Genomic DNA, 20,686 nt, shown 5'->3' with positions numbered 1-20,686 from the left:
CGCCTTTGTGGATTTGGCTGCTCTGCCACAGGGTGGGATTGGGGGGTGGTCCCAAGTGACTCCAGTCCCCCCAGCGACTGGGAACCGGTGTGGGGTCCCAGGGGATGGGGCAGCCCGGTGTGGGGCACCCCAGTACGGAATGGGGCACCCTGGCAGAGCAGGGCCCCCGTGCCCCCGGGGCTGGAGGGACGGGCGTGGAAGGAAAGGTCAGTCAGGAGAGAGGCAAAGTTTTGTCCTCCGTTGAGGAAATTAGTTATGCTTAGGCAGTGGATTAAAGGGTTAAAGTACCCCAGGGATGTGGAGAAGTTTGAGAGAGGGGTTTGTTCTGTGAGGATGAGTGCGTGACTCCAGTCCCCCCAGGTGCCCCAAACCCCATACAGACACCTCCAGCCCCACACCGGGAGCAGTGGGGCGCAGCAGCTCCAGCCCCACAGCGGAGGGAGAAGGCAGGGGATGCTGGCCAGGGCAATGAACAGCCGCCAGAGGTGCCCACAGCAATGAACAGCCGCCAGCTGTGCCCTCTGGTGCCCCTTCATTGCTGCTGAGGGAGGGCACAGACCCCAGCCCGCCCGGACCCCGCAGTCCCACGGCCCCGGCGCTCCGTGGGTCTGGGGGCTACCCGCGGGGCACCAGGTCGGTGCGCAGGGGCAGCAGCGCCTCCACCCAGCGCCGGGGCTGCTGCAGCAGCTGCTGCCACACGCTCTGCTCCTCGGCCGTGGAGTCCATCCAGCCCACGGGCAGCCCGTAGCTGCTGCCTGCGGGGAGAGGAGCGCGTCAGCGCCGGGGCTGGGGACAAACTGGGGGCTGGGGACAGCCTGGGGACAGCCCGGGGACAGCCCGGGGACAGCCCCTGCTCTCACCGGTGCCCAGGCTGAGGCGGATGCCGCCCAGCTGCCGTTTGGAGAAGGCCTCGTGGTGCCAGAGGGTGAACTCGGCGCAGGCCTCGGCCAGGTCCCTGGCCTGGAAGCCGTCGTACACCATGGTGTGGTTGAAGAGGGGGTTCAGGCTGCGCTTCACCACCCGCGTCTTCTGCCGGCTGGCCTTGCTGTCGTCGGGCAGCACGTAGCTGGGGGGACACGGGGGTCAGGGGGCGCCCCAGCCGCCCCCGGGCGTCCCCAGTGTCACCGCCACCCTTACCACTGCACGAAGGCGTCCACGGTGCCGCTCTGCAGCGGGATGAGGCCCTGAGCATCCTTCACCCAGATGTGCAGCTCGCCCGTGGGCGGCATCCCCGCTCCTGTGGGCAGAGGGGTCAGGGGCACCGTGCCGTGCCATGCCATGCCGTGCCATGCCATGCCGTGCCATGGCGTGCTGTGCCATGCCACCCCCCGGCTGCCCACGGGCCCCGCTCACCTTCCGAGCCAGCAGGGATGAACTTGAGTGCCAGGTTGAGGCTGCCACGGCTGGCCAGCCCGTCCGAGGGGATGGGCATCTGAGGGGCACAGGGGGGGTTACGGGGGCACTGTGCCCATGGGAGGCTCGGGAGGGGGGCGGCTCACCCGTGGCTGCAGGCTGAACCACTCGGGCCGCGTGTTGGCCCAGTCCCAGGTGCCCAGCGCCACCTCCACCTCGCCCAGGAAGAGGTTCCTGCCCAGGCTGTCGTGGTGCCACACGGACAGGTTCAGGGTCCGGCCCTGCAGGTCCCTCTTCTCCAGCTTGTACTGGCGGGGAGGGCACACGGGGTGAGGTTGCCCATCCCCACCCACCCGGTCTGAGCCTGGGGACCCCCCAGCCCACCCCAAGGAGGGCCAGGAACCTTGAGGGTCTCGTTGAAGACGGGGTCCAAGCTCCTCTTCCTCACGGCGGTCTTGCGTTTGCTGCGGTTGGACTTGTCGGGCAGCAGGTAGGTCTTGATGTACCTGGGGCCGAGAAAGGGGCTGGGGGCGCTGGGCCGGGGGCTCCCTGGGCAGCGCCGCGGGGCGGGGGCACTCACGGGTCCGAGCGCTGCTTCTTGGCCTCGGCCAGCTGGCGGCAGCGCAGGACGTGCACCTGCAGCTCCTTCTCGGCCGCCTGGTAGCGCAGGGAGAACTGCACGCAGCCCCGCACGGGCACCCGGCCCAGCTCCCCCTCGCTGTACAGGCTCATCAGGCTCCCGCTCAGCTGCGGAAAGAGCGAGGGGCGATGGGGAGGTGGCCCCCGCCCGCCCCGCACCGGCCCAAAGCCCAGTCCCATCCCTGTCCCGGTACCGTGGAGGAGCTGAGGCTGGACACAGAGGAGCAGCTGCTCAGCAGCCTCGGGGGCGTGTGGCCGTTCGGTGGGGCCAGTGGGTCTGGGGGCGTCTGATCCGTCTGGGGGGTCTCTGGTCTCTGGAAATGCAAAGAGGGGTCAGCATCCCCCTTGGGCCCCCAGACCCACTGAGGACAGCCAGCTCCCAGCAGGGCCTGGTGCTTGGGTGCAGCTCATGCTGTGCTGGCTTTGTCCAGTCCCCCCGGGTCCCCAAAACAGCACACAAACACCTCCAGACCCCCAAAACCCCAGACAGACACCTCCAGACCCCCAAAACCCCACATACCCCCTCCAAAACTCCTTACGACCCTCTCCAGCCCCCCAATCTCATGTAGTCCCCCAGCCCCATCCCACCTGCCCAGCGCTGTGGCTGCTCTGTGCCGAGTCTGGCTCTTCCTCCTCCTCCTCCTCCTCCTCGGTGCTGCTCGGGCCCAGGGAGGGACCCCCCGTGTCACCTGCAAAGACAAGGGGTGGGCGGGGGTCCAAGGGGCGGGGGCGGCAGGAGGGGGATCCCTGCAGGGCTGGGGGGCTCCAGCAGCCCCAGCACCGACCCCATCCCACTCACCTGGGCTGTCCTGCTCCCTCGGGGGGCTGTCACCCTGCAGCACGGGCTGTGACCCCGGGCTCCCCTCCACAGCCGGGCCGGGGGGGCTGGGCTGAGAGGGAAAGGGTCAGAGGGGACCCCCGGCACCCCCTCATCCCCCAGCCCAGGCCTCCCCTCTGTGTTCCTGGATGAGGGATGACCCAAGGGACACCCACGGGACATTTTGTGGGACGTTTCCCATCGCCCCAAGTGCAGCACAACCCTGGAATGGCACTTGGGGTGCTGCCGGGTGAACCCCACTGCTCAGCTCCCAGCAGGGACCCACCTGGGGCTCCGTGGCCTCCTGCACCTCCTTGGCGGGGGAACTGCGGGAAGAGACCACCGTGAGTTTGGCCTGGATGGTGGACAGACAGACACCAGGACAGTGGGAGACACTGGGACAGATGGACAGAGGGACAGCAGGACAGTGGGATGGTGGACAGACAGATGCTGGGATGGTGGGGGGCAGGGGTGGACACGTGGGCAGACACCAGCCCTGACTGCACCGTGCCCTCCACCGGGGGCTCTGCCCCTCCAGCCCCCTCGTGCCAGCCCCAGTGGGCACCAGCGAGGTGCCACCAGCCCTGGGGCACCTGCGGGGTGATGATGCCCTTCCTTCCTTCCTTCCTCACCTCGCGTCCGTCTCCAAGGCACCATCCTCATCCTCCCTGTCCTCTGCCAGCGGCTCATCGATGGCCTCCAGGCTGGGGCCGCGCTCCAGCTCCCCCGTTCCTGGGGACACCGGGGAGCTCAGCGGGCCGAGCTGGGGGAGCTCAGCGGGCCGAGCCCGGTCCCCCCCCCCGGTCCTGGGGAGCTCAGCGGGCCGAGCCCGGTCCCCCCCCGGTCCCGGTGCCCCCCGCGCCCCCCGCGTACCCCGGGGCCGCCTCCTGCGGCGGATGGAGGCCCGCACCAGGTCGGAGCCCAGCGGGTGCTGGTGGCGCTGGGCGCGGGCGTCGCTGAACCAGTCCCCGGTGAGGCTCCGCAGCCGCGCCGGGTCCGACACCGACTTGCGGAGTTTGCTGGTGGGCGGGAGGGGACACTGGGACCGCCAGGCTGGCACTGCCATCGGCCCCTCTGCCACCGCCCCAGAGCCTCCCCAGGGGATGGAGCCGCCGCAGCAGGGCCTGGGGGACAGCAGGACCCCTCCCCAGGGCCTGTGGGACCCCCGGTGCTGGTGTGACAAACCCTGAGCTCAGAGGTGACCCCATCCCCGGTGGGCAGGGGACCCTCGGCCTGGCTGCTCTGGGAACGGGGAGCTCTCTCAGACGCCAGGGAGCTGCTGCTGGGGCTCCCCGCTGTCCCCAAGGTGACCCCGAGAGGGACCCCACGCCGTCCCCAAGGGTGCCCCCGACCCCCGCCCACCTGACGCGGCCCTCCTCCCGCCGACGGAGCTGCCAGTCCCGCTGCAGGACGCGGGCGATGCAGCCGCGCTCCTCCTCCGTCAGGAAGCTCAGGTCCAGCTCCTCGGGCTGCAGCGCCATGCGGGGCGGCGGGGCCGGCGCGGGGACAGCGCGGGGACAGCGCGGGGCCAGGGGCGGCTCAGCGCAACGGGCGTGCACCAGCGACGCCAGCATCGGGAGAGACAGCCGGGGGCAGCTGGGGGGGACCCCCCCCGCTCATCCCGCTGCAAGGACAAGGGACAAGGGGGCGAGCTCAGCCCGCACCCCTGAACACCCCCTGAACACCCCCGGCCACGAACGGGGACACCGGGCCGGTGCCGGGGGTGCCCGGTGAGAGCACCGGCAGCCCGGGCACACCGGGCCGCTCCTCCCGCTGCCGGCTCCGCGCCAGCCCGGCCCTGCCCGCGGCCGCTGTTTGCCCAGCGTGTTTGCTCAGGGCTGGCCCTGCCCCTGCCGCTTTCCCGGGGATTCGCCGGCTGCCAGGGCACACGGACAGATGGCAGAAGGGGCTCGGCTGTCCCTGCCTTGGGCTGAGCCGAGCCAGGCTGAGGCCGTGCCCGGCCCATCGCATCTCCAGAGGGTCTTGCCCCATGCCCGGCGCTGCCTCACCGCGGCCCTTCCTGTCCCCGGCGTTGGGAAAGCGCTGCCTGGAGCCACCCAGGGCAGGAAATTGCGGCAGCCGTGGGGCAGGAGCAGCCTGAACCACCCCCCGGGCACGCCCCGGGTTCTGGGCACCCACAGAGCCGAGCCCGGCGGTGTCCCCTCTCCAGCAGCGGCCCTGTCCCAGCCCCAGAGGTGACCCTGAGCCCGCCCCACGGGTGGCCCTGTCCCAGCCTGTCCCCTGCTCCTCGAGGCTCCCTTCCCTGCCCCACAGGTGCCCCTGGGATCTCAGACACCGGCCCCGACATGGCTCTGGGAGGGGTCCCGGGGCCACTAACCGCCTCTCCGCGGGATCGGGAGGGGTTTCAGGACACGAACCAGCTCCCCCCGGGGCCAGGAGGGGTCCCAAGGACACGAACCGGCTCTCCCGGGTCAGGAGGGGTCCCAAGGACACGAACCGGCTCTCCCGGGTCAGGAAGGGTCCCGGGGGCACGAACCGGCTCTGCCCGGGTCAGGAGGGGTCCCGGGGACACGAACCAGCTCCCCCCGGGGCCAGGAGGGGTCCCAAGGACACGAACCGGCTCTCCCGGGTCAGGAAGGGTCCCGGGGGCACGAACCGGCTCTCCCGGGTCAGGAGGGGTCCAGTGGGCACGAACCGGCTCTCCCGGGTCAGGAAGGGTCCCGGGGGCACGAACCGGCTCTCCCGGGGCGGGGGCGATGCTGCCGCTGTCTCCCCGCCGCCGCCGCCCGTATCCTGTTTACCGCCGGCGCACGGGGGGGTTCCCGCACCCCGGAACAGAGCCACCACCTAAAAATGTCACCTTAGCCTGAGCCGGGGCTGCCGCGTCCCCGTTCCCTCGGGGTCCCAGACCGAGCCGCGCAGGAGCAGCGGAGCCCCCGGGGGTGCTGGCCCCGGCCCCCGCCCCGCACCAGTCAAACCAGTTCAGCCTCCCCCGCGAGCCGCAGCCGGGGCCCGCCCGCCCCCCTTTTCTCCCTGCAGGCAGCCCCACAAGATGGAGGGGGGACGTGGAACGCCCCCCAGGCCCCCTCCCCAAAGTGCCCTCACGGCCAGCCCCTCCCGGGTGAGCCCCCAGCCCGCAGGCGGGTCCCAGGGCTGCCCGGAGCCCCCCTCGGCTCCTCCCGGCACCAGGGACCCATCGGGGGGCTCGGGTCAGCCCCAGGTCCGTGTCACAGCGCGGGGACAGGGAATGCCACCCCTCAAAGCGGCGCCCCCAGCCCAGGCTCCCCACCGGGGCACGGGGAGGAGGGGGCGCGGCCCCGAGCGGGGCCAGAGCAGCGGGACGGGCCCCAGAGCCCCTCCAGAGCCCCCCGGGCCCCCCTCACCTGCCCAGGTGCGCTCTCCGTGCCCCCGGCGCTGCCCCGGCCCGGCCGTGCCCGGTGACTCCAGCGCAGCCCCGGGAGCGCCTCCGCACCCGGCGGCACCGAGGCAGCGACTGCAGCCGGCAGCGCCGCGGGACGGGGCTGAACCGGGCTGGACCGGGCTGAACGGGGCGGCGGCAGCGCCCGCCGAGGGGCGGCGCGGCGGGGATGGGCCCGGGACGGGGGACCCCGAGCCTGGGGGAGACTCCAGGGTGTGGAAAAGGGGAGGGGGTGGGAGATGTCCCACCCTGGGGCCACACAGGGGCTGGGGGCAGATGTGGCTCTGGGACTCCCAGGAGAGTGTCTGGGGGGACTGGTCTGTGCTGGGGAGGGGGAGCAGCACACCTGCAGCACACCTGCCCACCTGCAGCCCCCACCCCAAAGGCCAGTGTGGAGCCCCAGGTCCCCGGGCCTTTGCAGGACCCCATGCCCAGGGTGCCCCCATCCCAGAACGCATTCCCAGCCCACGGGACGGCCCCAGCCCCCTCCCCAAACCGTGGTTCCCCCCCATCCCACGGCTCCCCCACCCCACGTTCCCTGTCCCACAGACACATCCAGCCCCACCACTGTTGTATTGCTCTAACACACCGCCTCCATCCTGCTCTGCATGGCCAGGGGTCCTGAGCAGCCAGGACCATGCAGGATGGGCCCAGCAGTGCCAGGCTGGGACAAACCCTGGCAGGAGCACCACAGCAGGACCTGTGCCTCATTTTCCCTCCATGCCACAGGGAGAGCAGCTGGCTGGGGGTGGGGGACAGGCTCCCCCCCAGCTCTGATGTGAGATGGCAGCACTTCACGAGCACAGGACCGCAAGAAAAGGGGATTATTTTTAGCCTGGTGTCTCAGGAAATGAGACTTCAGCAGTGGCTTCGTGTGTCTGTCCCTCTGTGGGCCACTCCCCTCCCTCCCTGTCCCCTTGCAGGGCACTGCTGCTCAGTTCTGGGGGGGTCCCAGAGGAGCCAGGCCTCTGCAGAGGGACAGGGGTGTGGGGACACCTGAGTCCCCTCAGGGCTCAGCTCTGGGCGACGCCAGGTGGGCACCAAGCCCTTGCTGGGCACCCTGGGCCCTTTGCTCTGCAGCACCCACAGTGAGGAGCGGTTTTGGGATGGAGAAGGGGGTGAGGAGAAGCAGGACACGTCCTGCAGCGTGTCCCACCCCATCCCTGCTGAGCCGGGGGTGCAGAGAGGGCGCTGGCTCTCAGCCACAGCCTCGGGGGCTGGGACAGAGCTGCACCAACCGGTGACACCCAGGAACACCCAGTGACACCCTGGCACACCCGAGCCAGGTGCCAGGCCAGCCCTCGGGGGTGGTTTTCCTTGCAGGCAGCTCGTGGGCACAGACACAGGTTCTGTCTCACCTGGGCACAGCATGGGCAGCTCCAAGCCTGGCCGGGGCGAGTCCCAGCCTGCTCCCAGCCCTGCTCCCCTCCAGGACCTGCTCCTCAGGTCTGGGAGGTTCAGGCAAGTCTGGTTCTCCTGGGGGGAAACTGAGGCAGGAGCAGGGGCTGGAGCACGGGTGGAGCCCCAGCAGTGGATTTTGGCGTGGCGGGGAAGCCCTTGCAGCACAGCACCCCAGCTTGGACACTGCCAAGCGTGTCCCCAGAGGGATAGGGCACACCTGGCCCCTTCCTCTGCTGGGATCTCAGCCTCCCGTGCCCTCTGCCCTGCCAGGCCCGGTGATGTGGCACCCGGCACTGCCTGCAATAGTGGCACAGACGGGTGGATGGATGGATGGATGGATGGATGGATGGATGGATGGATGGATGCAGTGACCCCGCTCAGGCCATGCGGCAGTTGAGGATCCTGATGTTCCATCCATCCTGCAGCGTTCCCGGCTCCCAGGGCCGCGCTGGGAGCAGGGCTGGCACAGCAGCCCCCTGCCCAAGGCACCTGAGAGGGGCACACGGGGCCCGGCTGCTCCCCTCCGGTGCCCTGAACCCCCCAGCTCAGGCCACCTATCCCGCAGAGCCCCTGAGCTCCGGCAGCAGCAGCAGCAGGAGATTGCCTGGACAATCCTGCCAGGCTCGGCAGGCGGTCCCGGGGGCTTTGCAGCCTCACCTCACCTCCCCTCGCAGCGACAGCTGTGTGGGGATAAAGCCCTGGGAGCCGCCTGCCCGCCCGCAGGAGCTGGGCTCGCTGCCTGCAGGGCTGAGCAGGAGATCCAGGTGCTTCCCCATGAAACGGCTGCGCCATGAAATCCCCCGGCCTCGGACACAACCCCATTTCAAGGCTGATGTACTCCCTGCCCGCAGCTCCAGCCCCTGGGTATCAGATGGAACAGAAAATCAGCGGCTGCATCTGCAGTCAGCAGGCACAGCTTCCCCTGCTCAGCTCAGGCAGCAGACCCTGCTGGGAGAGGGGAAAATGAGCCTGGCTCTTTGCTCCTGGCAGCCCCAGGGCCAGGCCAGGCGTGCCCTCCCCTGGGAAGGGAAAGGAGCTGGGAAAGCAGAGCCTCCAGAAAAAAGGACACAGACAAAAGGGAGGCTGTTCACAGCTGAAGGGAATCAGCCTTGGAAAAAAGCATCTCCCACCCCAGAACACTTGGCTGCCCCTGCCCCAGCATTAAACCCCAGGAACTGCAGGGATGGGGAATTCTCCTGCCCCCAAGCTCCCTCCCAGCAGCAGGGTCGGGAGTTTTCCCTGGAGCAGGGAAAAGGGCGAGCTCATAAAGCCAAAGGTGTGGGAGCTCCAGGATCCTTTGGGCAGGAGACCCCGATGCCAACCCCGCTCTGGGCTGAGGGCTGGGAGGAGATGCAGCACCAGGAGATATCCACAGAAATCAGTTTATTTCCCTGCCGTCGGGATTATGAAACCACAGAAGCAGAGTTTAAATATTTACAAAGAAATCCAGCGCCCCGCAGAGATGAAGGGAACAAAGGATGAGGGATGGGGGCTCGCCCTCGCCATTCCAAACTCCGCTCTGGTAAAAAGCATCGGGAGCAAACGAGAGGGAATTTCACAGTGGGGTTTTGGAACTCCAGGGGCCCCCCCACACCCCCAAGTCTCAGCTTTGGCAATTCTCGCAGAGCTCGTGGATAAAACACGGACGGGAGGGCTCGGGGTTATTGCTGAGGGTGGCTCCGGCCCCGGCACTCCAAGGAATCGCTCTGAAATCAGCACGAGGGAAAGCTCTGCCCTCTCCCAGCCCCGGGCACCGCGGGCAGCGCTCCCTGAGCGCTCCGTGCTCTCATCCCCGCTCTCTCTGATCAGGATTTCAGTGCCCCAGCGCCTCCATCCCTGCTCTGAGCACGGGAGGGACTGCACAGAGCAGCTCCAGGCTGGGGGGCAAGGCCACGACGGGGTGACAGAGGGACAGTAATGAGCAGGAGGTGTGAGGGGTGGCTTAAAAGTGACTGAGGAAAAGGGAAAAGCACAGAAACGAGTTTGAGGGGGGCCCAACCCTCCCACAAGGCCAGAGAGGTCAGGGAATGGCACACGGGGAGGGGTGTGAGAACCAGCGGGCTGACAGTGAGTGAGTGAGTGGGCTCTGCAGTCAGAGGAAGCTGCAGCCACGGCAGGGACCCCAGGAAAGCTTTCCTGCTGGCCACAAGCTCTCCCTGAAATGGATGCCTTGGAACCTGCCAGGTACTGGGGTAGAGGTGTGAGTGGAAAAGCTTTCTCCCCCTCTACAGCCAGCAGGGACCTGCTCAGCCGCACATGACAGGCTGGGGTTAAAACTCCCCTGGCTCAGAGCCCTCCAAAACCAGCACCTGCAGAGCAGACCCAGCTGTACAAGGGGCTCCAGGACACAGCCAGACTCCCTTCCTGCCTGGCACTCAAGGACAAACCCCCCATGGCCAATCCTACCTGAGCTGTGCCCCCCACCCCAATCCCTGCACAGCCCCTGTGCTCCCCACAGCAATCCCTGTGCCCAGGTGTGCCCCCCACCCCAATCCCTGCCCAGCCCCCGTGCCCAGCTGCGCTCCCCAAAGCTCCCTGTACCATTCCCCAGCCACCAGCCAGGAGAAGCCTCTGCCCTGCCCAGCCAGGCAGGGAGCTCCCAGTGCCTGCGGCCCCTCTGCAGCTCCAGGCTCAGGTGCTGCTCCCACAGAGCTCCCCCAGCCCCAGGCTCAGCTCCCTGCCCCAGCTGCTGCCTGCTGGGAGCTCGGGGATCAAAGGGAAACGAGTGCTTGTGAGGATTGCAGCGCCAGATTTAGCAACAGAGAGCCCGAGGAGAAGCAGGGGAGTGATGTTTTCTCTGGCACAAGCTGAAAGGGAGCAAGGGCTGCCTCCCCAAGCTGCAGCAGGCTCCTGAGGGGTGCACCCTGCCACGAGCTGCTCCCAGCCAGCCCTTCAGCCTCCCTGCCTGTGCAGGCTCACCAGCAGGGCCAGGGGAGCTGCCCCGCCATGGAGCACCCCTCAGCAGGGTCCCACCTCACCTCCTGCCCCTGTTGGGCCATCCCTGAGTGCTGGGCACCCCACACCTCCCCTCTGGAACGTGTGCTGCTGGAGAGGTGTGCCACAGGGAAAACAGCAACTCCCAACTGCAAACCCAGGAACTGAGGAAGCATCTGGTGAGGAGGAGGAGGAAAGCAGGGGATCAGAGAGACCCTCCCAAGGTGGATCTGCAGGAGGCAGAGCCTGCCCTGAGGCTTTTCTTGGCACTGAAAGCAAAGGTGCCCACCCCTCTCTTTCCCTGGTCCCACTCCCACCTCCCCAGCTGCAGAGAGGGAGAGGGCAGAAGCTTCCAGACCCCTGACATGGGGAGACACCATCGAGAGAACAGAAACAGGAGGAAAAGAAGCCAGCTCCAGGAGACGAAATGAGCTGTCACGATGGAGTGGGGCTGCCACCTTCCCTGGAAAAGGCTCCCAGAGCCCCGGGCCTCCATCCTGCTGGATCAGTCACAGTTTCTTCCTTTGTGTGCTCAGGGATGGGGGGTCAGGGCTGCCATCACCGCAGGTGCAGGGTGAGAACCACGGTCACAATCACCCCCAGGAACAGCACAAAGGGCAGCCAGGTCTTCACAAACCCCCCTACGCTGCAGGAGGGAAAGGGGGCAAGGGTTAAATGTGAGAAACCAGCAGAGACAAAAGGATGGGAGAACAGCTGGAGAAATCAGAAGGAGACAAATGCCTGACTGTTACCTGCTGCTGGCGCTGCCATACACCCCAGCCTGGAAATTTGGTGTTAAAAACTGAGACTCGGTCAGGACCACAATAAATATATCACAAACAAGAGGGCTGGAGTCTCCTTCCAGCTTAAACTAAGTGAAAGACAAGCCCACTTCACCCCTGCACAGACAGGAATGGTGACAGGAGGCCACAAAAAATGAAACCCCATTACCACAGGGCTTGTTATTCCAACTGCTGGTGGATTTAACCAGGACAGCTGGAGCTATCCTTGCTCAACAGCAGGTAAAGCAGCTCTCCCAGGACAGGGAAGACTCCACAGAAGTGGAGCTTCAGGAGCCTTTCCTTAAGGAAAGCTCGGGGTTTCCCTCCCCAGTGCAGTGGGAAGCTCCACAGCAGCTGGAAATCAGACCAGTTTTTATGTAAACAAGACCCAAGAGAGGGGAGGGAAACCAGTAATCCTTGGAGAGAAGCCATGCTGTGACCTTATGTTCTGACCTACCCCAGCCAGAAGACAACACAGAGTAAGATTTGCTTTAGCCAGCATTTCCCAAATTCCAGGCACTCCAAACCAGCAGCCAGGAACAGGATTTTGGGAGCAGCACCTAGTGCAACCCAGCAAGCACTCCTGCTTCTCCTGCTGAGCACAGGCAGTGACAGCACCACCCACGGCTGGGGGGATGCTTCTCCCTTCTCCACGGGCCAGGTGATGCCTCAGAGGGCTCAGGAGAAGCAAAGAGCCCCTTCTGCTGCCAAATCCAGGCTGTTCCCCAGCTCACCTGACGTATTTCCCATAGAGGAGTGTGAAGAAGCACAGTTTCACCATGTTCCAGGAGGTGCTGTTATCGTATCTCATCAAGTTTAAGGCCAGGGCCACGTGGGAATGGCAGTTGTCACAGCAGAGGTTGTGCTGGAACACAAAAAAGGGATTAGAAATCCTGTCCCTGAGGTTTCCCAGTCCAGGTCTCACCCTTGTGGCAAGGAGCCAAGCACTGGGGAGGGGAGGGATCCCTTCCAGCCCCTGCAGAGACAGGGAATGGTTGGGGTTGGATGGGCTTGGAAGCTCCTTGCTCCAACCTGGCCTTGAACACTGCCAGGGATGGGTGTCCAGAGCGTCTCTGGGAACCCCTGGAGCCCCTGGGGACCCTCCCTCGCTCCTCCCAGCCCGGAGAGGGGCTGTACCATGCGGTGCTTGTACTCCTCGGAGGCGTCGTGCACGGCCGTGTCCCACGCGTTGGCACCAGTGGCATAAACCTTGCTGGGATCCAGCTTCCAGTACCTGGGAGGGTGAGAACAGCTGCCTTGGCATGGTTCTACTGCTGCACCTGCCCCAGTGCTCGCTCCTTGGTGAATCACAGCCTCAAAGCAGCCACCAGGATCAGAGACCAGCTCCTGGCCCTGCACACTCCTGAAGGGCTTGGACAAACCCAGTGCCTCTGAAATGCAGGGAGCCCAGCTCTTGTTGTCATCTGATTGCAGGGGTTCCACGCTGCTGTCTCCTTATTGCAAAGGTTCCAAACCTTCCTGGTGTTTCTCGTGGGCAGCTCCTCAGAGCACTGACCCTTCTTCACAAAGCAGCCACTGACTCCAGCTCCTTCTCAACACCACCCCACTCTTTTAGAGCACTCTCCTTCTCATCGATTACAGCTGTGGCCTGTTAAGAGTCAGGCCTGCTCCTAATCTTTGATAATTGGCCCAGCTGCAACACCTTAGGGGTAAGATTACTTTCTACACTACCTTTATTTTCTTCTATTCTATCCCCCTATAAGCTCTGGGACAAGCAGGGGCAGCAGAAAGGCTGCTCAGCACCCCAGCCAGGAATCACAGAGCTCAGGGGACAGCCCTGAGCTGCTCCCACACCCCAAAGGAACCCCCCAGCCATTCCAAACACAAACCCAGCACTGGCAGCATGGGAGAGCCCTCAGCTCACCAGCAGAGCCAGGCAGTGTTTACCCAGAGCACTTGTTAACATCATCCTAGAACAGTTTAGCCTTTTCCTTTCCTTTTCTCTAACAAAGGCTCCACACAGCTCTGGTTATTAACACCACCACGTTGCTGTCATGCTGCTAAAACGATTTAATTTCATGTGGTTTCCTGAAAAGCAGAGACGCAGCGGCCACCAAGGTGCAGGAGGGCAGCTGAGCACCAGGAAAAGCAATGTCACGGCTCGCCTGTCCCCAGGAGCTGCAGGGCAGCCGCTCAGGTTAACACAAACACAGCACTTACTTCACAGGCTTCCCAAATGCCATGTTGTCTTCCTGCAAAAACAAAAGGAGAGCTGTCTCAGGAGGCGGAAGGCAACATTCAGGGCATGGCTGTTGCTGGAGGTTCCACAGGTGGCTGGCTGAGTGATCCAACTGCCCCCACACCAATCCTGGGGGTGCCTGGGTTAGGGTTCCCCTGTTCCCATACTCCTGCTCTGGGCACATTTACACCCCACACTCAGTGACATCATTGATCTACAAGTGCCTTGTTCCCCTCCCTTTTTTAAGTGTTAATATTTTGTTAACTCTTGGCTGCAGATGTCCCAGTCTATTAGGAGCATTAATTATCCCAAATTAAAACTGTCTTTACTTCCAGAATCCACTGGACCCTGAGCCTGGCACACACCTGATGCTGAGCAGCACGACAGAAACAGCCAGGCTGAGGCAGCTGAAGGCACTTCTGCTGCTCAGAATTCAGAGAATTTAACTCCTGAACTCCCAATTTAGAGACTGGAACACGAGATTTTTTTTTTCCCTCCTTGTGACCAAAGCAGCCATTATTTATCAGACTCCCAGATGAGCCCCAGATGAGCAGCAGCAAGGAGCCCAGAGCCTGGGAGGGCCCTGCAGGTGTGATTTGAGCAGGAGCAGGCAGGGCGTGCAGGGGTACTCACAGACACGAAGTAGGGCCCCGCGAAGTCGCGGATGACGCCGGCCGAGGTGCAGATGCCCATGTGGCCAATGATGGGGAACAGCCACCTGCGAGGGACAGGGACACGTCAGGGGACAGCTGGCCCTGCTCCCAGCATGGCAGCTGGGCCGGGCAAGGGCTGGCAGGGAGCAGAGCACAGGGAGAACACCAAGGAGCAGCCGCAGCCCCGCGGCAGGAGGCCGGGAGGGAACACCCACCCCAAAACACTCCACACAGCAGGGCAGGGCGAGCCCAGAGCCGCACAAACCCCTCTGTGCAGCCAAGCACAAAGATCAGATCCTGCAGGGACTGCCTGCGCACAAACCGGACTTTCCACTCCAGCAACCAAAAACCAGGTCGCCCTGCCCACCTTGCCATCGCGCTGCAGCTTCCCACAGCGACCCAGATCCCAGCTCTCCAGACAGAGTTCCTGGCTCTAGCAAGGGCATTCCCTCCTCTAAGAGATCCCAGTGTTTCACAGACCTTCTCCCTGATGGGTGTTTACAGCTTCAGGGAGCAGCACACCAATATCCCAACCCCCTGCCCTCACCAGATCTACATCCCAAACCCTTTCCCTCAGACCTGCGTCCCAAGCCCATTCTATCACCAGATCTACATCCCAAACCCTTTCCCTCATCACACCTACATGCCAGCCTCTTCCACCACTATCCCATAGGAGTGGATACTCCAGGTCCTGTTCCAGCCCTCTCCCACCTGCTCCAGCACCCTCAGCTGTGCTCATCTCCCCGATTTCCCTCTCCTCCCTCCCTGAGGGCCTCAGTGGCTCTGGCAGCTCCCTTCAGCTAGGGTTAGGAATGTTTAAAAGGCTCTGGAAAATCCTCCAGGAAAAGGCTGAGATGAAAATTTTAAGCAGTCAAAAAAGAAAAGAGATAAAAGGGATAAAAGAGACGGCAGGAGGGGACGCGCAGCCTCTCCCGGGCCGTTCCCGATGCCGGCACACCCCGCCCCACATCTCGTACCCGCCTGGGAGCCCGGCTGGGCAAACATCACCTGACGGGAGCCCGGGGGAAGAGCAGGTGCAAAAACCCGCCCGGCTGTGCCCGGACAGCCCCCGGAGCCACAGCTCCCCGCGCTCTCACGGCCGGAGCGGAGCCCCGAGCCCTCCCTGCACGGAGCCTGCCCACGCTCGGCCGGGAAGGCGCAGCCGGTCCCGGGGATGCAAAGGCACGCACCGAGACTCCCCGGGGCACGGGCTGCTCTCGGATCCCCGCGCTCCTAAAGCGCTTCCCACGTTCCCGGCTCGCTCCGCTCCCGCAGGGCCGAGCACGTTCGGCACCGGGCCTGCCCCCGCTCCCGCGGAACGAGCCCGTCCCGGGACGGCAGGCGGGACCCGGGAGGGGCAGCGGGACCCGGGAGAAGGGTCCGGGAGGGGCTCGGGGGAAGCGCGGGGCTCCCGGGACAAGCGAGGGGAGGCGCGGGGGTCCCGTCCGGGCCCGGCCCCGGTGCGGCCCCGGCGGCTCGCTCACGTCAGCACGGGGATCGGGGTCCACACCACGCAGTGCGGGAAGCGGCCGCGCTCCGCGTCCGGCGCGCCGCCGCCGCCATTGAACTGCTTCATCCCGGGCTCCGCCGCCGCCATGCCCGGGGCGCGCCCGCAGCGCGTCACTTCCGGCGGGCCCGCGCGCTTCCGGCCACCGGGAACCGGGAGCGGGCCCGGAGCGGGAACGGGAACAGGAACAGGAATGGGCCCAAACCGGGAACGGGGATGGGAACAGGAATGGGCCCAGGACAGGGCCCAAACCGGGAACGGGGATGGGAACAGGAATGGGCCCAGGACAGGGCCCAAACCGGGAACGGGGATGGGGATGGGAACAGGAATGGGAACAGGAATGGGACCAGGACAGGGCCCAAACCGGGAACAGGAATGGGAGCAGGAATGAGAACAGGAATGGGACCAGGACAGGGCCGGGAACGACGCAGGACCGGGAACGGGACCCGGACCGGGGCCGCAGCCCCAGGACCAGAGCCCAGGTCCGGGCCGGGACCCCCATCCCGGTCCCCACACCGCGGACCCGCCGGGCTGGCCCCAGGGCCGGGAGCTGGGGGAGCCCCCTAAAGCTCCGAGGGGAGCGCAGCGGCAGAAATAATTTTATCAGAAATAATCCGAAATTATCCAAAATAATCCGAAATCATCATCCCCCGGAGCCTCCGGGACGGGGGAGGAACTGCCAGAGCAGCACCAGCAGAGGGAAAGCCCCGGGTTAGGAAAATAACAATCGCTTTATTAGGAAGTTAAACTCAAACTGCAGGAGGAAGCCGGAGAAATGTGTTTATTCCAGATTCCCACCCACCACAACGCACTCGGAGAGGGCACAGTGAGACCCGGGGTCCTGGGGGAGCACAGCGGGGTCAGAGCCCGGCCCGGCCCGGCCCGGCCCGGTTCGGGGCTGCCCGTGCCCCCCCTGCCAGCCCTGCCTCCCTCCCCGTTCTCCTTGGAGCCGCTCGTTGCCCTCACAGCACAGCCAGGGCTCTCCGGGAGAGCTGCGGAGTCACTGCTCTGCCAGGGCTTGGCAAAAAAACAAACACTCCTAATAAATACATAAATAAATTTTTAAAATAAATATAAATAAAACCAAGAACCCTTTCCTGCATGTGGCACAGAGGCAGCGCAGAGCCGAGGGGGTTTGGGGGCTGACAAACCCCGTTCCCCACAGCCATCACAAACTCAGAGCTCCCCCTTTCACCAACGTTTCTGTCCTTCACCAAAGGCTTTTCCCTGCTTTGTGCCCCTCCTGTTGCGCTGGGCCTGGCCGTGGGTGTGCTGCGTCCCTGGGCAGAGCAGCCCTGGCACAAAGGGCTTTGCAGGGCTCCAGGGTGAGCTCTGCCCGCCTGAGGGGCCACCCGAGGGTTCCTCCCCTCTGCAGGGGCACTGGGCAGCGGAAAATGTCACTGCAGTTCCCTCTCAGGGTGGGCTCTCCCCTCAGGCCACAGCAGCTCCCCTTGAGCCTCACCTGTCTGCTGGGAAAGGAATCCACAAAATCGTCTGTGTCCAAAACAAAGAGAGGAAGGTGAGCAAATCAAACCCTGGAGAGCCAGGCCATGGCTGGCGCTTTGGTTTCTGCTTTCCTCTGCCAGGACAAAGAGCAATGGGTGCAAGCTGAAAGGGGGGAAATCAGACTGGACAGGAGGAAGGAATCCCTCCTTGCGAGGGTGTCGCACACATCTTTTATGGAAAATCCTTTCCTTAGGATGTTTCCTCCTGAGAAGCTGAGAGGCCTCAGGAACGAAGTGCAAACAATGATTATCTGCTGCTGTGGAATGCAACAGTGGATCTGGGATTGGTCTCACGTGGTTGTTTCTAATTAATGGCCAATCACAGCTGGCTCAGACTCTCTGTCCAAGCCACAAACCCTTGTTATCATTCCTTCCTTTTCTATTCTTAGCCAGCCTTCTGACGAAATCCTTTCTTCCATTCTTCTAGTATAGTTTTAATATAATATATATAATAAAATAATAAATCAAGCCTTCTGAAACATGGAGTCAGATCCTCATCTCTCCCTCATCCGTGGCCCCTCTGAACACCATCACAGGAGGGTGGTGAGGCCCTGGCACAGCTGGGGCTGCCCTGGCAGTGCCCAGGGCCAGGCTGGGCAGTGCTGGGGCAGCCAAGGGAAGGGAAGGTGTCCCTGCCAGTGAGGTGCCCTTCAAGCAATGAGGTTCAGGGCAGTGAGGTGCCCTTTAAGGTCCCTTCCACCCCTGAGCATTCTCTGGTTCCCTCCTGGCACTCGGGGTGGCAGATGCACACAAAGGCCGTGTTTCACTGAACACTTTTTGTTCGCTGGCATTGATTTGCTGCCGGCCAACGTAAATATCAGAGATTGTGAAAAAGCCACAAGCGAGGGCCAATGTTCACATGAGCTAATGTGGCACTGGCACGCCGCTCGGATTAGGCAATGGATTTGCTCCTCCTGCCCACGGCTGGGAGGCTGCTAAGCAGGATATCACCGGGGAGCAGCTCCTTGGCAGAGCCACACGGCGGGGACAGCGCTGGCAGGAGCGTCCCTGCAGGGGCAGCTGTGACAGGAGTGTCCCCGCAGTGCCAGCTCTGATAGGAGTGTGCCCACAGTGCCACCTCCCCTGGCAAGGGACAGATGTGACAGGACAAGCCCAGTGCCTCTGAAACGCACAGAGCCCGGTTCTGGGACAAGCAGGGGCAGTGCCACCTCTGGCAGGAGTGTCCCCACAGTGCCACCTCCCCGGGCAAGGGGCATTTGTGACAGAAGTGTCCCTGCAGTGCCACCTCTGATAGGAGTCTCCCCCCAGTGCCATCTCCCTCCTGGGGCAGCTCACACTCCTCTCTCCCTCCCAAACCCAAACCCCGCTGCCGGAGCTCGGGAAGAACACAGCTTTCCCCAGGCTGGATTAAAAAAAGAAATAATTAAAGCCAGAATCAATAGAGCACGGGTTGGCTGCGCAGCCCTTTGTGTCTGCCGGGGAAGCACAAGGGCTCTCCAGCCCGGCAGAGCTGGAGCTGACAGCAGGGTCTTCCCAGTGACAGCCGGGAAGCTGCTGCTGTTGTGCTGCTATTGATCTAAGCAGAATACAAAACACCTGAAGTCAGCAGGGAAAAATAGCTGCAGTTGGAAAAGGAGCTGTGGGGGGGAGCACACGAGGGGAGGGCAGGTAAGAAGTTCTCCATGCATAAAATTAAAGGCCGGGGTTTTATTGCAGCTCTCCTGCCTGACTAGAGCCCTGGATCGATGTGCAGAGCAGGAATGGTGCCATCATTGTTTGCGCAAGCTCTCGTTTGGGGAGGAACAAAAGGCTCTGCCAGGGGATGGCTCCTGTGCCTGCCCTCAGCCAGAAACCCTCAGGACAGCGGGGACGGGGCCTTCCTGAGGGGAGCCATGGGGAGAGGGACAAACTGTGGGGCTGTCCCAGCCCAGCCCAGCTGTGGGTTTGTCCCAGCCCAGCCTGGGGGCTCGGGGCACTCTGGGTTTGTCCCTGCGTTTGTCCCAGCCCAGCCTGGAGCCCAGCCCAGCTGGGACCTGGAGCTCTCCCATTCCAGGCTGGCTCTGGTTGTGCCATTCCCTGCTCTGGTTGTGCTGTGCCCTGCTCGGGCTGTGCTATTCCCCTCTCTGGTTGTGCTGTGCCCTGCTCTGGCTGTGCTATTCCCCTCTCTGGTTGTGCCATTCCCCTCTCTGGTTGTGCCATTCCCCGCTCTGCTCTGTGCAGCCCCAGAGCCTCTCCTGGCTCAGTGTGAGCCCAAAGGTCCCTCGGGGCTCTGCTGGTGCCACTCGCAGCCCCAGGGGACACCCCAGCCTCAGCCACCCGCCCCAAAGTGGCCCTGAGCCACCCCGGCCCTCAGCTCCAGCCTTGGCGGCTTTTCTCTCTCCTGCCACTGCATTTCCTCCTCCCTCTCTCCCTCGCAATGCACAGGGCAGCTTCCCTGGCTCAGGGAACAGCCCCACTTTCCCAGGGGCTCACTGGAAGCGCTCCCAGAGCTGGTCGTGGCGATTGCTCAGCCATGAAATCCAGGACAAAACCCAGCTCCCCTCCAGCCAGCCCCGAACCCCATCAGTCTCCGGTCCTGCAGGGCAAGGCTGGACAGCCAGGGGGGCTGAGCTCCTCCAGCACCCACAGCAGGCACATCCCCACTCCCTGATCCCATTCTGCTCACACGCAGGGCCCATCCTGAGCCCTCTGCAGTTTTATTGCTGGCACTGCCAACGGTTCCATCAGAGACAAGTGAATTTGTCGGGCTGCAAATATGTTCCTCTCCCCACATCCCAGAGCATATCCCTCCTCTGCCTCCTCAACCCAATCCTCTCATCCAAATGACAAATAAAACTAATTTTCTGGGTCCTTCTACCCATTTCCACCCACAATTCAAACACTGAGCTTCCAACCACTCACTCCAAGAGCTGACCCAATTAGCTGATTGCCAATTCCAGCTATGGATGCTCATTGCTTTGTTACAGCAGAGCTGCCTTTGGAAGCAATAATTTATATCAGACAGGATTTGAAATGAAGAGGCCTCAAAAGACCTTCAGCTGAAAGGTGTCCAACAGGAATTTTTAAGAGAAGAGTTCAAATGGATTCTGAGAATAACAGCCTGGTTTTCTAGCTCTCCCTTAAGGCCTGCAGAATGGAGAGCAAGGAAATGCTTGGGAGGCTTTGCAGCAGGAATCCAGAGGAAGAAGTGAGTTTGTGAAATGCTTTAGCAAAGGAACACCTCTGTGTGCAAAGGCTGGTGATGGGGGCACCATGCAAGGCAGGGAATGTTGGCAAGGCAAGGCAAGGCACTGCTGCTGACACAGAGCACCTCGGGAAGGGTGACTTGGGCAGGTACCTGAGCCCCAGCACTCCCAGCCCAGCCCAAGGGAGCAGCCCCAGGGCAGGGTGGGCTCTGATGGGTGCAGCTCTGAGCCCCTCGGCTCCTGGGGCCAGCAGGGCCCTCCCCAGGATTTCAGGGCTCTGCTGTCTCTGGGAGGCCCCTCAGAGCAGGGACTGCTGCCGCAGCTCTGCAGGATGAGCTCCCTCCCCTGCAAGCAGCTGCTCCCGTCCCCA

The 20,686-nt window shown here is 63.7% G+C and overlaps 2 protein-coding genes across 2 annotated transcripts; both read right to left on the bottom strand.

Annotated features, from left to right (window-relative positions):
• Positions 1 to 224: 224 nt before the first annotated feature.
• Positions 225 to 4,290, bottom strand: SYTL1 (synaptotagmin like 1). The gene is made up of 14 exons (XM_063177216.1): positions 4,172 to 4,290; positions 3,683 to 3,828; positions 3,442 to 3,541; positions 3,096 to 3,204; positions 2,792 to 2,882; positions 2,581 to 2,681; positions 2,187 to 2,306; positions 1,934 to 2,100; positions 1,757 to 1,859; positions 1,500 to 1,661; positions 1,354 to 1,432; positions 1,138 to 1,237; positions 861 to 1,066; positions 225 to 755 (listed from the first exon to the last, which is right to left on the bottom strand). The coding sequence occupies exons 1-14, from the start codon at positions 4,288 to 4,290 to the stop codon at positions 616 to 618; spliced, it is 1,743 nt and encodes a 580-aa protein (XP_063033286.1). The 3' UTR covers positions 225 to 615.
• A 5,799-nt stretch (positions 4,291 to 10,089) lies between these two features.
• On the bottom strand, positions 10,090 to 15,762 carry TMEM222 (transmembrane protein 222). Its single transcript, XM_063177312.1, has 6 exons — positions 15,643 to 15,762; positions 14,139 to 14,223; positions 13,487 to 13,518; positions 12,443 to 12,539; positions 12,040 to 12,170; positions 10,090 to 11,169 (listed from the first exon to the last, which is right to left on the bottom strand). The coding sequence occupies exons 1-6, from the start codon at positions 15,753 to 15,755 to the stop codon at positions 11,082 to 11,084; spliced, it is 546 nt and encodes a 181-aa protein (XP_063033382.1). The 5' UTR covers positions 15,756 to 15,762; the 3' UTR covers positions 10,090 to 11,081.
• Between the last annotated feature and the right edge of the window lie 4,924 nt (positions 15,763 to 20,686).

Source organism: Melospiza melodia, chromosome 27 (assembly GCF_035770615.1).
Source record: "Melospiza melodia melodia isolate bMelMel2 chromosome 27, bMelMel2.pri, whole genome shotgun sequence".
NCBI lineage: Eukaryota > Metazoa > Chordata > Aves > Passeriformes > Passerellidae > Melospiza > Melospiza melodia.
Note: the sequence above shows the minus strand (reverse complement) of the source record. Positions and strands in the feature narration are given on the sequence as shown.

Excerpts from the sequence above, each read along its gene's own strand:
- SYTL1 (XM_063177216.1), bottom strand. The coding sequence starts at position 4,290 with ATGGCGCTGCAGCCCGAGGAGCTGGACCTGAGCTTCCTGACGGAGGAG. Across the intron at positions 2,682-2,791 it reads GAGGGAGCAGGACAGCCCAG|GTGACACGGGGGGTCCCTCC; the intron begins GTGAGTGGGATG and ends TTGTCTTTGCAG. Across the intron at positions 2,307-2,580 it reads GCAGCCACAGCGCTGGGCAG|AGACCAGAGACCCCCCAGAC; the intron begins GTGGGATGGGGC and ends TTGCATTTCCAG.
- TMEM222 (XM_063177312.1), bottom strand. The coding sequence starts at position 15,755 with ATGGCGGCGGCGGAGCCCGGGATGAAGCAGTTCAATGGCGGCGGCGGC. Across the intron at positions 14,224-15,642 it reads ACCCCGATCCCCGTGCTGAC|GTGGCTGTTCCCCATCATTG; the intron begins GTGAGCGAGCCG and ends TGTCCCTCGCAG. Across the intron at positions 11,170-12,039 it reads CTCTATGGGAAATACGTCAG|CGTAGGGGGGTTTGTGAAGA; the intron begins GTGAGCTGGGGA and ends TCCCTCCTGCAG.